This window comes from Monopterus albus, unplaced genomic scaffold, assembly GCF_001952655.1.
Source record: "Monopterus albus unplaced genomic scaffold, M_albus_1.0 scaffold20.1, whole genome shotgun sequence".
Lineage (NCBI taxonomy): Eukaryota > Metazoa > Chordata > Actinopteri > Synbranchiformes > Synbranchidae > Monopterus > Monopterus albus.
The window spans coordinates 2,898,793-2,915,459 of NW_018127900.1; the positions used below are offsets into that span (position 1 = coordinate 2,898,793).

The 16,667-nt window shown below is 40.3% G+C and overlaps 1 protein-coding gene across 1 annotated transcript in view; it reads left to right on the plus strand.

The window, feature by feature from the left end:
- Positions 1-15,878, plus strand: part of nsd3 (nuclear receptor binding SET domain protein 3) — a 22,971-nt gene extending 7,093 nt beyond the window's left edge. The window contains exons 7-25 of the mRNA XM_020593946.1: positions 8-41; positions 143-243; positions 820-865; positions 956-1,086; positions 1,447-1,572; positions 1,686-1,812; positions 1,908-2,108; positions 2,940-3,119; positions 3,854-4,000; positions 6,521-6,677; positions 7,360-7,562; positions 7,673-7,785; positions 7,891-8,037; positions 8,148-8,270; positions 9,057-9,173; positions 9,279-9,420; positions 9,548-9,654; positions 9,759-9,963; positions 11,037-15,878. Coding sequence (XP_020449602.1) covers positions 8-41; positions 143-243; positions 820-865; positions 956-1,086; positions 1,447-1,572; positions 1,686-1,812; positions 1,908-2,108; positions 2,940-3,119; positions 3,854-4,000; positions 6,521-6,677; positions 7,360-7,562; positions 7,673-7,785; positions 7,891-8,037; positions 8,148-8,270; positions 9,057-9,173; positions 9,279-9,420; positions 9,548-9,654; positions 9,759-9,963; positions 11,037-11,308 — 2,679 coding nt within the window. The 3' untranslated portion in view covers positions 11,309-15,878. The remainder of the gene's footprint in view (positions 1-7; positions 42-142; positions 244-819; positions 866-955; positions 1,087-1,446; positions 1,573-1,685; positions 1,813-1,907; positions 2,109-2,939; positions 3,120-3,853; positions 4,001-6,520; positions 6,678-7,359; positions 7,563-7,672; positions 7,786-7,890; positions 8,038-8,147; positions 8,271-9,056; positions 9,174-9,278; positions 9,421-9,547; positions 9,655-9,758; positions 9,964-11,036) is intronic.
- The last annotated feature ends 789 nt before the right edge of the window (positions 15,879-16,667 follow it).

Genomic DNA, 16,667 nt, shown 5'->3' on the forward strand with positions numbered 1-16,667 from the left:
GGAACGGAGAGGCTCCCCCGCCAGTCGGAGGAGTGAGGAAGGTTGGTATAAACACAGACATGCAGGGTGTTTTTTGATGAATACCTGACAAATAGGACATTGTAAAAGTCAGTATGACTTACAGCTCTTTTTGTGCTTTCAGGTTCTCAGGAGAGGAAGCTACAGCGGCGGTCAGTCAGGAGCAGGTCGGAGTCAGAGAGAGGCAGCGATCCTGTCCCTAAGAAGAAAACCAAAAAGGAACAGGTATCAGTGCTCCTCAGATATCCTGGTGTTTAGAAATGCACAGGTGGCATGTCCTCAGTTGGACCCCAGCTGGTTACATCACAGGCCTCCTCTCGCCACGTTCCTATAGTTTTTTGTTGTAATTAAGACAAATGTAGTCAAAATATAACAACAAGAAAATACACGAGGCTGCTCTGATGTAGGTGTATCAGTGGGACAGTGAAATCTGATCCAGGGAGCTCTGGGTGGAGTAACAACCTCACTAGCTTGAAGGCTTATCAGATGCCAAAACACTGCGCGGTGTCTTAGGCGAGAAAATTTTACAACAATTGAAAGTTTGGTACAGCAATATCATTTTTTTTCTAAATCGCACCAGTTGTCATTGGAATTTTACTGTCCATTTAACTGTCCATATCGTGTTGCATTGCACCAAAACTGAGGTAGATTCAGCTGTTTTTTTCCAGATAACCCTGAGGATTTCTTTTGCTGCTGGCACGCCTACTGCACCGACACTGTAGCCTTGTTGAAATGAATATGTGGGCTTCATTATTTTATATAGTGCTAATGATTGAATGTTCTTATTTAACCTCCTCACAGGTGGAGATGGCTCCTGAGACCACAATGAGGACAGGTTCACAAAAAGGTAGGAGGTCCTTCTTTCATGCCTCATGTCTGTCGTTGGAATTTCTTATTTCTCCAAGTTGAAATTCATCTTTCTTCTGTGATTCTCTAGGAGCCAGTGAGATCTCAGATGCCTGCAAGCCCCTGAAGAAGCGAAGCAGAGCATCTACAGATGTGGAGTTGGCTTCTTCTCAGTACAGAGACACCTCTGATTCGGACTCTAGAGGCCTCAGTGATCCACAGGTAGGCATAGAAGACATACAGGAATACCCACACATACAAAGAGGAAAGTGCAGTATTTCTCCTGTACACAAAATATATATAAATATACTTTTATAATATAAAAGTCAGAATATTTTGTCAGACCAACTTTCAGTCATCTGACTGTCAACATCTCAGTTTGACTTTTCCTATATGGAATTTTATTTTTGCATTTTTAATATCAGTTGCGACCCTGATTGTACCATGTTCTAGTCTGGATATCTACACAACCTGCAAGAGTAGTCAAACACAGTGACTTAAGTTTGGTGCATCTGTGCTTTATAAAACTGGATTCCTTTGCACAAAACACTTTAACACACAGGCTCCTTGTTTACCTCCCAGGGTTTATTTGGGAAGAGTCTTGATAGTCCAGCAGCAGCAGATGCAGATGCTTCAGATACTCAGTCTGTGGACTCCGGTTTGTCCCGTCAGGACAGCAGCACTGGCAAGAGAGACACTGTCTGTCAGGTCAGTGCTGACTGCTGCTCAGTCACCTGTTGCACTTTCTTTCACTCTCACAGGTAAAGAGTTATATGACGATCTGATCAACTTTCTGTCTGCGTTTTTATGCTTGTGTGCAGGTCTGCGAGGTGTATGGAGAGGGTTTGGTGGTATGTGAAGGGGACTGCAACAGACAATTTCACCTGGAGTGTCTTGGTCTGACATCCCTACCTGAAGGCAGATTTATCTGCTTGGAATGTAGAAATGGTGAGTGAATCGGAGCGAATCAGCTCAGTCTTCACTGTCACAGCTGTTGTGTTCAGCTCTTTGCTTTCATGGACTCTCTGTCATTCTTCTTCCAGGCAATCATCCTTGTTTTAGCTGTAAAACAGTGGGACCGGAGGTGACACGCTGCTCTGTGTCAGGATGTGGCTGTTACTACCACGAGGATTGTGCCCGCAAACTCCCGGGCACCACCAGCACTCCAGGCGGAGGCTTCTGCTGCCCCCAGCACAGCTGCTCTACCTGTTGCCTGGAGAGAGACCTGCAACGTGCCAGTAAAGGTAAAACTCTTACTTAAAACAAACCTGGTAAACAAGTAAATGAAACATAAAACTCACACTTTTGTAGCATGAGCATTTTGCAGAGGATTTGTCTCAATTAACATCTGAAATTTTTGTTAGATGTACTTTTAGTATGTAGTGTTTTAGTATTTTACATCCAGTCCCAATAGGAGTTGTATAGTTCTGAATTAGTTTATATAGTCCACAAGAGTCATTCACAACCTCTTTGTTTTGTGACACTTTTTAAAAAATGCCGTTTTTGTTTGTGGCACCTTGTCACAATTCCAGTGTGGATGAGTTCTTAGCGGTCTCACCAGAGAGATCTTTCCCTTTTAAGCTTCTCACATGGTTTCATTTTAGTAACAGTTTGAGCCCCACAAAGGTAATGTGATAATTTTTTAACACAAAAAGCCAAACAGTAAATATAGTTAGTATATGTGTGACAGAAGTTGGGGTTTTTTTTTTCCCCTTCTTTGCTCTACATATTTATCTCCTGACCCTTTGCACATACATCTAGGTTAGGAGCAAAGTGTGAATGTTAAGTGTCGAACCACATTTTCTGTTAAAATACAATAAAGCAAAGAGGAAAGGATACATTTTAATGTCTGATGTGTCTATATTTTCTCCTTCTGATTTCTTTTAGTTACAGCTGGGACCCAGAAAGGAATATGACCTAATTCATTATAAACTGCAGTGAACAGAGAGTGAGCGTATCACATGTGCTGCACTGTATCACAGCTACGTGGCTCATGTGATGGAGAGAGCAGTGCACTTTGTAGCTGTTGTGAACTCACTGAGCCTTTATCTCCCTCCCGTCTGCTTGCCATCCAGGCCGTCTGATGCGCTGTATTCGTTGTCCAGTGGCCTATCACACAGGAGACAGTTGCGTGGCGGCAGGCAGCGTCGTCCTCACCCATCATATCATGATCTGCAGCAACCACGGCAGCGCCAAGAGAAATGGCCTCCTCACTTCCCCCATCAACGTGGGCTGGTGCTTCCTGTGTGCCAGAGGTAAGTTCTCACCACTATACACACGCTAACAGCCTTCCTCTCCTACAGCTGTGATTGAGCGGTGAGCTTTTAACAGACGGGACATCCAAATTTCACCCCACTTGATGTTTTTGCCTCCTTCAGCCCTAAGCTTTCATCTTGTGATGAACAGCAAAATCAGTTCTTCTTACTTGCACTTCACAATGGAGCATCAGTAGGACCTGATCTGAGATTGTAGTTGTTTTTGTCCCCTTTTTTTTTTAGAATATAACAATTTCAGTCACATCTCATGAGTGAAAACTGACACTTCACATAATTTGCTTAGACATTTTATGTTCAGATATTTTAACTTTAATATTACATGTTTCATGTTCAGCATTGTTATACATGAATAGCAGTGCTGTGAAATGTTTGTTTTCCATCATGATACTAATACTGCAAATGATTCAGGTCATTACACTGCACTCCACTTAAAAAAAAATCCACCTATCCTGGATGATGATGAGTGAGAAAACACAGAATTTACCATTTTTATGACTTTGATGTTTCGTCTGCCAAACAATAAGTTGAGTGCACTGTTTGGCCTCTTTGTGTTCCACAGTCTTTCTTTTACTAATTTCTTTCTCGTGTTATAACCGTGTGTGTGTTTGCACGTGTGAGACTGTGTGTTTGTTCCTTCTCTTTTTTGTGAATTTTTGGGTAATTTCGAGTTTGACTGCGGCTCACCCCCGTCTCTTCCTGTGTGTCTTGTGTAGGGCTGTTAGTGCAAGACCTTACTGACACCATATTAAGTTCATATGCCTATAAGTCCCACTACCTTCTGACTGAGTCAAATCGTGCTGAGTTGAAATTACCTATGATTCCCTCTCCTTCGTCAGCTACCAAAAAGAATGTTGGGAAAGGTAACTGAACAGTTTTTATCTTCCTCCTTTGTCCCACTGGTCTGTGTCTGCTGTGCCTGCTCCCATTCTGAATTGGCTTTATTTTTTTTTTTTTTTTTTTTTGACCTTACTGACACCATATTAAGTTCATATGCCTATAAGTCCCACTACCTTCTGACTGAGTCAAATCGTGCTGAGTTGAAATTACCTATGATTCCCTCTCCTTCGTCAGCTACCAAAAAGAATGTTGGGAAAGGTAACTGAACAGTTTTTATCTTCCTCCTTTGTCCCACTGGTCTGTGTCTGCTGTGCCTGCTCCCATTCTGAATTTTGGTCTTCTTTTTTTTTTTTTTTTTTTTTTTTTTTTTTTTTTGTTACACATCTTTCATTTGAAAGCCTTAAGGTGCAAAGTCAATTAACTGGTTTAACGTGCAGTTAATTTAAAGCAGAGTGATGCAAAGTAACCTCAGCCAAGCTCCCTAACTCATTAACAAGTGGGCCTCATGCAAGAACATTTTTGAGTTCTCATCCCAAACTCCTCCTTTTTGGGGGGTTTATGAGAAATCAGGTTAACAGACTGAACTTGTTGTAAACAGGCCTTTTTCACAGACATTTTGACATGTCACGGTAGCTACAGCATCGGGTTGTATTGTAGTAACTAAATCAATTCACTTTAGTTGCTTCAGTTTCAGGGTTCTGGTATTGTTCATGCTGGCTCACGGTCACAGTGCCATGGATTATCCGGTCACTTGAGTAGAAAGGAGTCACCATGAAGGCTATATTGGTAACAACAGTACACTTCCTACTATGACAAGTTAAAATGTCTGCTGTGAAAAACACTAGTTGCTTGTTTCATCTTGATGAATGTCACCTGTTTACTGCATCATCGTTTTGGATGAGTGATGTCCTAAAATCGCTATAATAGGCAATAATGTGCCGCTTCACTGGTGGGTGACTTTCATTCAGGAGTATACAGAAAAGCTGTTGGAAATCAGCAAAGGAAAGAATGAAAGGTATGTGATATCATGGAGATGGATATTATTCAGCGGATAGTAAAACCCTGTTAGGTGTAGCAGAGGATTTTTTTAATATTAAAAGAGCTTGTTGAATCTCTCCGTTAATTGGCAAGCCATGATTATTTGATCTATTGTAGTAATCCATTTTTGTTTAGTAGCTCATATCTATCTCATTTGATTTGGGCATCATATGTATATAAAGTTAACTTGCATTAAGGCCTGATGAATCTCATTGTGATTCAGACTGTCTAACAGCCATTGGCCAAATTTCTGTATATGACTTGCACAACAGATCTGGATTCTTGCTCATGAATCTTGTCAAACCCAAGAAACAATCAAACTGGTGAATGCAACAAGTTCTCTTAAATCACTTGTATGTGCCACTTAAGAACAAATCTGTTCCTGTGAGTTCTTGCATGAGGCCCATTGTGAGATTGGTTTGTGCTGTGCATGAACAGTCAATCTGGGTATATATTGCTGCAATAAAGTTTTTATAAACAGCATAAGTTTCCGTGAGTGAAATTTCTCTGCTGGGAAATTTTAATTGGTCATTAAACTTCGAGCTGTTAAACTGCTGGATGATGCAGGATGCTCTGCATTAGTTCAGTCTTTGTCCGTGGTTTGTGGAGCTTATCGCTGCTGGAGGCGCACTGCTTCTCTGCTTCAGCACTCTGGGCTTGTTTTTGATTTGAAAGGCCTTGTTTAGTCCCACCTCTTTTATGGTGACTGCATCCAAGTTTTATTTTTCACAGAAATGTTCAGATGAAATGAAGGTTTGTCTCACCTCATTTTCTTTCTTTGACCTGCCTTGGATGGAATGTAATCCCAATCAGGAGTAGGGTCCATGAAATTACTCTTTAAAGTTTTGATGTTAGTACTACATTTCAGAAAACGACAAAACATTTTTCAAATTGCAGAATTATAAAACTATATGATTCCATGCAAGCTGGTCTGTGCAGGATGCAGTATGTGTGATGGGAAAAGTTTGCTTTATGAGCAGGACTGCATGCCTGCTTTTTGCCAATACTTTGTTATTTGAGTATAACCCTGATTCATTGGCTGATTTTATTCCTTGCTGCCGCATGTATTTCTTATAGACTGGTCTTGGTACATTTCTCTGAATCTGATTGCCAGACATGCTGTAACTGCTGCAGTAGAAGTTGTTACTGGCTTGAGAACCCCATGCAAGAGTTTTGCAGTCATCTTCAGGTCTTTTCATGCAGTATGGCTGTCACAGCAAAGTGCTCCTGGTCTTAGTTTTTCATTTCAGAATAAAGGGTACAGTAGGTTTTATTGTAGTAGCTTGAATTGGTGCTGTGTTCGCAAACCTGTCAGGTTCAGTTTAGTAGTTTGACTTTCTTAGGCTTGTCTGCAAATGAGATTTAGAGTTTGTCCAGGTTTTAAGGTGCATCACCTAATCATACACTCCTCCTGTCTTTGCATACCCATTTCCCACAACGCATGTGCACACACACACACACACACACACACACACACACACATGTGTACATCCATACAAATTTAGGAGGCAAGTTGCTCTGCTGTGACTCATGCCCAGCTTCCTTCCACCCGGAGTGTCTGGAGATGGAGATGCCAGAGGGTGCGTGGTCCTGCAGCGATTGCAGGGCAGGGAAGAAACCTCACTACAAACAGATTGTCTGGGTCAAACTTGGCAACTACAGGTACGCAGAGACCACTGATAATAGACTGCTGAGGGTTGTGCAACTGTCAGATTATGGTATGGTGACATTTTCAGGATAAGTCTTGTGATATTCTGTTCTTTTCTTGTTATCAAGAAAATACCAAATCTAACAATGAATGGATCTAACAAGTGTTACCTGTAGACAGATTCTGATATAACTCATTCCCCAGAGCTGTAGACAAACAAACATGTAACATATCACCAGTCTTATTCTTGAAATTCAATAGAACAGGTTTGCTTTGCACCTCACACTGAAAAAGGAAGTGATGTGTTGTTATAGAAAAGGAAATGTTGAGCGACCACAGCAGTGTTTCCTGCCTGTGAGCTTTAATATTTATGCTGCATTTTATAGTCTGCTGGCAAAATCACCATTTCTATTGGTCAGACATGTAGAGCATGTAGGTCAGGGTTCAAGTGCACATCAACAATGAATTTGCAGGAGCTTTGTTGCCAGACACTTAAAAATTCACATCATTATCATTCACATAAGTTTTAATTGGAAAGAATGAGAAGCATAGGTGTGTAAAGTTTGGTGCAAGTGTGGCACTACTCTCAGGCTACAATAACTTGGTTGCTTGTTTTGTAATGCAACTGCACACTCCTCTGGTCACTTTTCACCCTTTGTCTTATTAAAAAAACATCCCTGTCCATTTCCCCTGCAGGTGGTGGCCGGCGGAGATCTGTAATCCTCGCTTGGTGCCATCAAACATTCAGAGCCTTCGCCACGACATCGGTGATTTCCCTGTGTTCTTCTTTGGCTCCCATGACTACTACTGGATTAACCAGGGCCGAGTCTTCCCCTACGTGGAGAATGACAAGAACTTTGTCACGGGTCAGATCAACATCAACAAAACCTTCAAGAAAGGTAATTTGTTTCTCGAACGTTTCCTCCTATCTGAAGATAAATCTGCTGTGATTTCATCTTGTAAAGCTGTAGGAAGGAAGAATTTCTGAGATGATGTTGGTGTGTTTCAGCTCTGGAAGAAGCAGCCCGGCGGTTTCAGGAGCTTAAGGCACAGAGGGAGAGCAGGGAGGCTTTAGAGCAGGAACGCAACTCTCGCAAACCTCCACCCTACAAATTCATCAAGGTATTGTTATTTTAATATGTCACTTAAGACAATCTGTGTGCATTGAAATTATGACCAAGTTCTCAGTGTTTTTACTTATTCTGTGGCTGTGATTTCTTGTACCAGTCCAACAAACCAGTGGGGAAAGTACAGATACATGTAGCTGACTTGTCAGAAATCCCACGATGCAACTGCAGACCAACAGATGAGCATCCTTGCAGCATTGACTCCCAGTGTCTCAACCGCATGCTGCAGTATGAGTGTCATCCACAGGTGTGTGTGGATATTTGCTTTCCGTTGTTCATCTGATTTTTGAGCATTTTAGACCAGTGAGACCTTCATGAGAAATCACATTTCTTACCTTTTAATGTTCTTGTTGTCAGGTGTGTCCTGCAGGAGATAGCTGTGAGAACCAGTGTTTCACCAAGCGGCTGTATGCAGAGACAGAAGTGTTTAAGACAGAAGGTCGTGGCTGGGGCCTCAGGACCAACCAGGCTCTCAGGAAGGTGGGTGTTATTGTCCAGTCCTTTCACCCAAAAAACGTCAACATGTCATGGTTATTTATTCATATGTAATTTGATCTTAAATGCTAACTAAACCAATCCTAAATCATGAATGTCTTGACTATCAAGCATTTGCCTTATCTAGCTTCCTATAATATAATCATATGTACAAAACGGATTGAAAACTGGATTTACCATTTTACAGTTCTATGCCTCTGCCAGCCAGTCAAATTCACCGGTATGGAACAGAAGTGAGGTCTATGACCTTGACCTTTGACCACCAAAATATAATCAGTTCATCCTTGAGTCAAAGTGGACATGTGTCAAATTTGAAGAAATTCCCTCAAGGCGGTCCTGACATGGCATTCACAAGAATCGTACAGATGTATAGACAGACAACCCAAAAACATGACACCTCCAGCGCGTAGGCATAAAAGCAGACAATTAGGCAAGGCAGCTTTAGTTTTATAGCAGATTCCACATATAGGCATTGAAAGTGACTTATAAAGGCAAAGAGAAACCTTAATAGCATTAAAAAATAATCGGTATTAAAACCAGAATAAAGTAATTTAAGACAAAAAAAGGGATAAAACATTGTTAAAATGAGATAAAATTACAATAACATCAAACCGATGAAATACAAGGTCTGATAGTGCAGTTCATATGTTGTAGGTTGCCCCAAATGCAACACAGAAAAGAGAAGTGCAGCAGAGAAACCAATCAGTCAAAGGCACAGGAAAACACAGTTGATTTTCTTTGGTGTGCTTGATGTTTGTTGTTTTTCTTCAGGGTGACTTTGTGAAAGAGTACGTGGGAGAGGTGATAGACTCTGAGGAGTGCCAGCAGCGAATCAAGCGTGCCCATGAAAATCATGTGACCAACTTCTACATGCTCACCCTCACCAAGGTAATGTCAGTGATGCTGATAAACACAGAAACATTGTTCGGAGGAGAGACCCCCATCAGGGGGGTTAAACACCCCTGCATTCATAATGTCCGTCTGTCGTCACAGGATCGTGTGATAGACGCCGGCCCAAAAGGAAACTCATCTCGGTTTATGAACCACAGCTGCAGTCCAAACTGTGAAACCCAAAAGTGGACGGTAAATGGAGACGTGCGCATCGGACTCTTCGCCCTCTGTGACATTGATGCTGGTGGGCTCACGTGGACATCACACGTGCTTATATGCAGTATATTCTGTTACATTCCTACATATATATTGCATGCCGTCAGAACCAGATGATCTGCTTGATGTGAATCGTGTCTATGGTGCTCCTGCAGGCACAGAGCTGACGTTCAATTACAACCTGCACTGTGTGGGCAACAGGAGAACATCCTGCCACTGTGGCTCAGACAATTGCTCTGGTTTCCTCGGGGTCCAGCCAACGGTTAGAACATTCACCTCTCATCATTATTAATCCACTTCTGTAGTACTTCCTTCCTCAGAGCAATCCTGACTTTGGAAGTTGTCTTTTTCGAACGTTTCCTCCAGAGTGCTGTGGTGATGGAGAAAGAGGAGAAGGCCAGGAACGCCAAACTGAAGCCGAAGAAGCGGAAGCTGCGGCCGGAGAGCAAACACACACACGAATACTTTTGTTTTTACTGTGGAGAAGGAGGAGAGCTGGTGATGTGCGACAGGAAGGACTGTCCTAAAGCATACCACCTGCTGTGTCTCAACCTCGCCAAACCGCCGTACGGTAATGACAAAATCTATAGATACACAGTTTCAAACCTTTTGCTCATAACTGGTATTTTTCTTGTACATCTGATTCAAGTAATATTTATGGTTTCACTACAGTAGTACTTTGTTTTAACACGATTCTCTGAGATCATGTAAACATAAAAACACTCATTTATCCTGACGTACTACTGCAGAGTAACGTAACGCTGAAGGACAAAACCAAAAATCTTTTGTCTTAACAAGTCAGTTCCTATAGTAGGGTTCCTGACTTTTTTTGGTTTGTGACTCCTCAAAACATTCAGATTATGGTTGCACATGTTCACTAGCTTTAAAATGTGACCTGTCTCTTGCTTTACTTGAACAAATTTTTGAGGCCTGGAGATGTAATCCTGTCAGAGTAATTCCCCTTATCTTTCTTTTTCTTTTTTGGGGAAAACACTTTCTTCTGTTTTCTTATCCAGTAAAGTTTTATTGGTTACTATGAAAATACATATACAGTAGTAAAAATGTGTCTCATGCCAGTTTGTAATCCTATATGCATGTTTAACATAAATATGTGGATATATAGTTTTGTGCAGACATGAGGATGCCTTCAGAAATAATGCCATGTATAGTTTTTATTTAACAGATAACTTCATATAAAGTGGACTAAACAGAAAAAAAAATTGGCATTTGTTGTGACCACACTTTGTCTTTAAAGCAGCACTGATTCTCTTTGGTACATTTACACACAGTTTTTCAAGGTACTTGTCAGCTGGGATGCTCCTGTCATCTTTGCAAACCTGCCACAGTTCTTCTGTGGATTTAAAGTGTCTCGGTGTGTTCTGTTGCTTCATGTGATCCCAGACTGACTGGATGATGTGGAGCTCTGTAGGGGCAGACCATCTGTTGCAGGACTCCTTGTTCTTCTTGTCTCTGAAGATACTTCTTTTTGACTTTGACTATATGTTTGGGTTGTTGTCATGCTGCACTTCAGGACATATGAGGGGTACTGTGTGATGGATAAGACAACAACTGCACAAGTAACCCTGGTTGGAAGTCACTGTTTTAACCTTCTGTCTCCATAATGACCTCTTTTCCTGTCTGCAGGACGTTGGGAATGTCCATGGCATGACTGCAGTGTTTGTGGTGCTCCAGCCTCATCTCTCTGTGACTTCTGCCCTCGTTCGTTCTGCCCAGATCACGAGGCAGGGGCTCTCACCGCCTCCTCCCTAGAAGGCCGCCCTTGTTGCTCCAGTCACAACCCCCTCAGTCCCCTGGGTACCAACTCCAACACAACCCAGCTGCTCTGCTCTGCTCTGAGCCCTGTGAAGGTCAAAGAGGAGCCTGAGGCAGAGCTGGGGCAGCAGGACACAGAGTGACACTGCAGCTCCCTCAATACCTCATTCCCTATAAAGTGCACTCCTGTTGGCCCGTTGGGCTGTGATCCACTTCGGATCGGAAGCAGTGCACTACAAAAGGGAATACAGTGCGTTGTGACCAGTGCGATGGTCGCTGTTCAGAGCTGGGACACATCGATGAACACTGCAGAGCGACTTGAGTGTGGGCAGGGGAAATGACCAGGCGTCACTGTGCGCCATTTTCCCTCCCCTCCTGCCATAAAACACCACCACTAACGTGCTCTACTGATCGCCTGCGCCTGTCGGAGGGCCCGGACCACCACCTCATTATGTTTGGTTTTTTACTTCTGTGGAAATTTTACATATTGTCACGTCGTCAGTTACTGGCACTTTGAAGAACTCAGCATGGTGGAGGGAGAGGTATGGAGGAGGAGGAGGAGGAAATGTAAAGCTCAACCTCTCCACCACCATGCTGCTCCTCTCCTTGTTTACCTGCTGTAAGCTGCGGTTGGCATCTTAAACAAAGGAAGGCGTTACGGAGACGAGCCAGCCTTTCTCCATCACTCCTGACGTGATCCATCATCATATTTATATCTTGTTTTTGGAGAAAAGGAGGGAAATAATGATTTGTGCAATTTTTTTCAGGACCACACTACATTCCAACCTTCCTTAAACATGGTTTTAATATACTTATGGGTATAGATGAATATAATTATATACAGTATCTATGTTTGTTAATGTTTACAGACAGATTCTCTCACTTCATCTCAGTGAGTGGTGTATTATGTTTGTTTGTTTAGGTGTTAAGCATTACGCAGACCTCCTTGTGAAAATAGTCCTATTAAGGTGAAATATAATGGTATATAGTGTAATGGTATGACATTACAGAAGTACTTGTGATTTTCATATTACCAGTCACTCACCATTGTGTACATACTGTAATTGGCTCATAATATTGTAAAGTACTTAAAGATCAGGAAGGACGGAGCTTTGCCTCTCTGGTTGTTCCTGGAGGAAGGACATGCTTTTTTAAACAAAAAGATCCTTTTTATTTTCTTTTTCAAGAAAAGTTCTGTTCTCACATTTCCTCCAAACAGTTACTGTATTGTAGATGGAGGGGCCCAGCTTGTGATCACTGGTGCTGTCTTAAAGTATTGTTAACCAGCCTTAAGTTTGATTCTGGCTATAGTAACTACTGCCCAGATGGAGTTCATTTTTTGTAATGTTGTGTACTGTGACCGCTTTGATGCCTTTTTTTTTTGTTTGTTTGTTTTGCCAGACTTTTCTGAAAAGCACTTTCACACTGCTTCTCGCTACACGACTTAGCTAGGCCATACATATACAGAAATGTATATTAAAAGAACATATGACAAGTGTTTCAAAATCGATACCTCTTCTTTGTGTAGTAACGTCGGAATTTAAACTGTGTTGTAACTTTTTTCCTCCCGCTCAGAATGTGGTGAGCGCTGGACGTGGCTTTTTGAGGAAAGTGGCCTAAAAAGTTCTTTTTTTTTTTTTTTTTTTTTTTTTTTTTTTTTTTTTTGGTAGGAGGAGTGACTGTAGGTATGGCTTCCTACAAACTATTTCTCTGTGTCCTCAGGAGACACTTCTTCATTTTCCACCTGAAGAACATCCTTGAGGCTGGGTTTTATATAAAGACAGAATAGCATAACAGTCCAGTCCAGTATAATGTACAAATACAAACTTCTGTACAGTGTTTTTAATCGCTCATCTGTCAAATCCAGATTTTTTGTATTTCTTGCACCACATTTTATAACAGTTTCTTTTTCAAACACCAGTGCAGTAATTTGTCTCCCCTCCACCACGATGTAAGAGAAATAGATTATTTAAAAAACACAGGGAGTTTTACATGATATATCTGTCTAGTTATTGCATAGGTTTTGTGGGCTATTTTTTTTTTTGTTTGTTTGTTTTTACATTTGGTGTAATGATTCCACATTTGGTAACAGCAGCTGCTCCTTGACCTTTAGTGTGAGTCACTGGAATTGGCGTTAAAAGCAGTGGCAAGCCGTTGAATATTGGGATGTAAAGCTTCAGTTTCAGTTGGACTCAAAGTGCTCACGACAGGATGATGTTTTTCTATAATTATGCCTCGGCCTTTCGCTTGTAATTCTTCCCTGTTTGTTTGCGTTGTGTGCCCTTAAAAATATGTTTTTCTTTAAAAAGCTGTAGTAGTTGGTTGATGGTAGTGGTCGAATGCAGAGAGTAGGTCCGCTCGGCTGCCAGTTTATTAGGAACAACTGGTTAATTCAGAGAGGTTCTGATTCAACTGTATGATCATTTTGGAGGCTGTAGTTTGTACTGCTGTAGAATTGTATGGTGTTATATTTATGTCTGTTATTCTCATTTATATCAGTGAGGCTAGGCTAACAGTACAGCTCACTAGCAGCACAAATTACATCTTCCAAATTGAACACATTTTTCTAAATCAAAAAAAGGAACTATCACCTTTGTGAAGTGAGGGTTTATTGAAAAGTTGTTGTATTATAGTGCATTAGGTTTGACTAGGTGCACCTAATAAACTGGCAGCTGAGTGTAAATCATGAGGGGAAAAAGCCTAAGGAAAGAGCAGGAGAAGGGCAGTCATTGAATGCAGAAAAGTAGAAAATTTCAGATGTTTTAAGAGAAAAATACTTTGCTTGGGAAAAATATTTGCATTTGATGCTTTTTCCACAAAAAGTTAAATAGTATTTAAAATTACATCTGTTCCTTCTCCCTCACTGACAGGCCAGACCCTATAAATAATGCGAATAATCTTTGATTCAAAAGCATAACTGTTGGCCGTGTCTCCTGCGTTTCTGTGTGCTTCAGTTTTAAGGTTCCACATCATAAGTTGTAACTCGTTGCAAAGTCACAAAACCATCTTTTGTATTCGTGTCTTAAATTCAGATTTAAATTGAGAACAGAGAATTTTTTTTCCCTCTTCAGTAGATTCATTTAAAAACACCCCTCCTGTGTCAAACTTTGCGTTTACATCCTTATACACAGTGAAGGTCGAACACTGAAGTAAAACAACAATAACCATAACAAATTATTGAGTAGATGGAGCCTTTACTATGGTAAATTTTTGCACAAATACCGTTGCAATAAGAACACAGAAAAAGGCTTGAATTTATTTTTCTCTTTCTTATGCCATTAAGTATTGGTAAACAGACTCAGCCGGTTACATTTTCTCACTTTTCTGCATTGAACAGCGCCTCTCCCGTCTTTCTTTGTATTCTCATCGACCCTTTGAGGAATTCTTTCTGTGCTGACTTTTGTAGATTCTTTAAAAAAAGACTAAACTTGCTGATTTCCTAATCAGTTGATTATTCATTATCAGGCAGGCTAGTGCATCGGTAATGCACCTTTTCTTTACATACTCGGAATGGTTTGCGTGTCTAAACTTGAATTTTTATTTTTTATTTATTGATTTATTCCTACATATGTGATTATCAGACCGAAGTCATCCTTGAACCTTGTGTTTGTGGCTTCAGAAAAAGATGTCTGACTGATGTCTTGTGATGACAAAACTGATCTTAAAGCCTTTTTTTCCTTTTTTCATTTCGAGGAGACTGTTGTTCAGCTGAAATGCATGCTTCAAACATCAGACACTGGTTTATTCTACCTATTTTCTGAGTTATTTATAAATGCCTGATGTTTTGTTTTTATGTGTTTATTTTCTGTTTTACCATATTGCACAGTGGTTTTGCAAAACCAAACGGCCTTTGTTTTTTCTACCCCTGCAGATTGCATGATCTTGAAGTTCTTTTTGCCAGTTTGTCCTCTTCTTCCCATCTCAGCTGATACAGCAGCAGTATTACGTACACCTAATTTAAGTGTCCCAGCATGCATCTTTTCATTTACTTAAGATACTATCTGATGTATGTGTATGTGTGTATGTTATGCTGGGCTACTCTGTGTAGTGCTCATATTTTTATTTTGAGCAGAAAGCTTATTTGTTCTCATTTAAGTGACCCTTAAATACGATTGAGGAGGATTTTTCTAAGTGTCCAGGAATTTAATTATTATTATAATTTGATATATGCTTACATTTAGGATGGACCACCCCCCTTGTATGTGAAAGGGTATGTTTGAGTTCACTGAGGTCTTTTGGTTTTTGTACAATGTTCCAGATTGTCTTTGAGTTTGTAGTTGACATGCTGTCAGAGGACAAATAATGTCGGAATAAATAAATAATTTGACCTTCATAAGCACATCAGCTCTTTTTTACTTGTAGTAAGATTGCTTACAGTAACTCTAACTGGGGACGTATATCTCTCTTGGTGTTGCTTCAATTAAAATGTGGATGAACCCAAAATACCATGTCAATTACTGTTCAACCTGTGTTAATGCATATTGTTGGAGAACCTGTAAATAGTTTGCATTGAACTTGCATAGATTCATGTTACTGTGGCGTGCTCTTTTTGCCTGTACAATTCTGCTTCTAAATGTGTGTGACTGTTGAGACTACACTCATTTTGTACATGACTGTCTTTTTATTTGAGAATATTAATTCTGTCTTTTTCATTCTAAAGTTGAGTTTAAAGAGTTCAGACATGCCTGAAGTTTGACTTTAATAAAGCTGTACTCTGTCTCAGTGAAATAGTCACTGCATGTGATTTTTTTTTTTTTTTAATAGCCTGATATTTTGGTGAAAACAGTGAACCAGATAAAGACTGACCTTCTTGTTTAAGTGTTTGTAATAGCCAGATTTTTATTGTCTTTAGAAAGCAGACAACAGCTTATGGGCAAAAAACTGATGGAAAACAAAAAAATGAAGGTAATTAGTATTAAAGATGAATTTATTACTTAATTGACAGAAAATATATTGGTGACTATTCTGATAATGTATTAATCATTTTAGGCATTTTCAAGCAAAATTTCCAAATATTTACTGCTTAAAGCTTTGGAAGCAACAGCTAAGATCTACACACTGTCAAAAATCCCAGAGAGGCACAAAGAGTTTCTTTAAAACCTTTGGCAACTTGTCATATAATACATGGAAACTAGAGTAAATCATTTACTTAGAGACCACACACCTGTGGCTAATCATGGAATAGGGCTTAACATAGGCACAACTGTGTTGCCACATATGAAATTATGGATTAAGGATTCTCAAATGTGTTCATTTGATGCTTTTCTTCATAGCTAACTTGATTTTTTCACAATTTTCTGACATTTTATAGACAAAGCAAATAATCAATGGAGAAAATTACAGGCAGATTATCTGATAATTTAAAAATGCTGGTGAGTCTTACAAGTAATGAAGTAATGTTGATTCCATGGTCAGTAGGGAAAAAATGATTAATAAAGTGTGTTTCTAGTGAGAGATTCACTTAAATAAATCACAGTACAAATCGATCTATTGTCATTACAA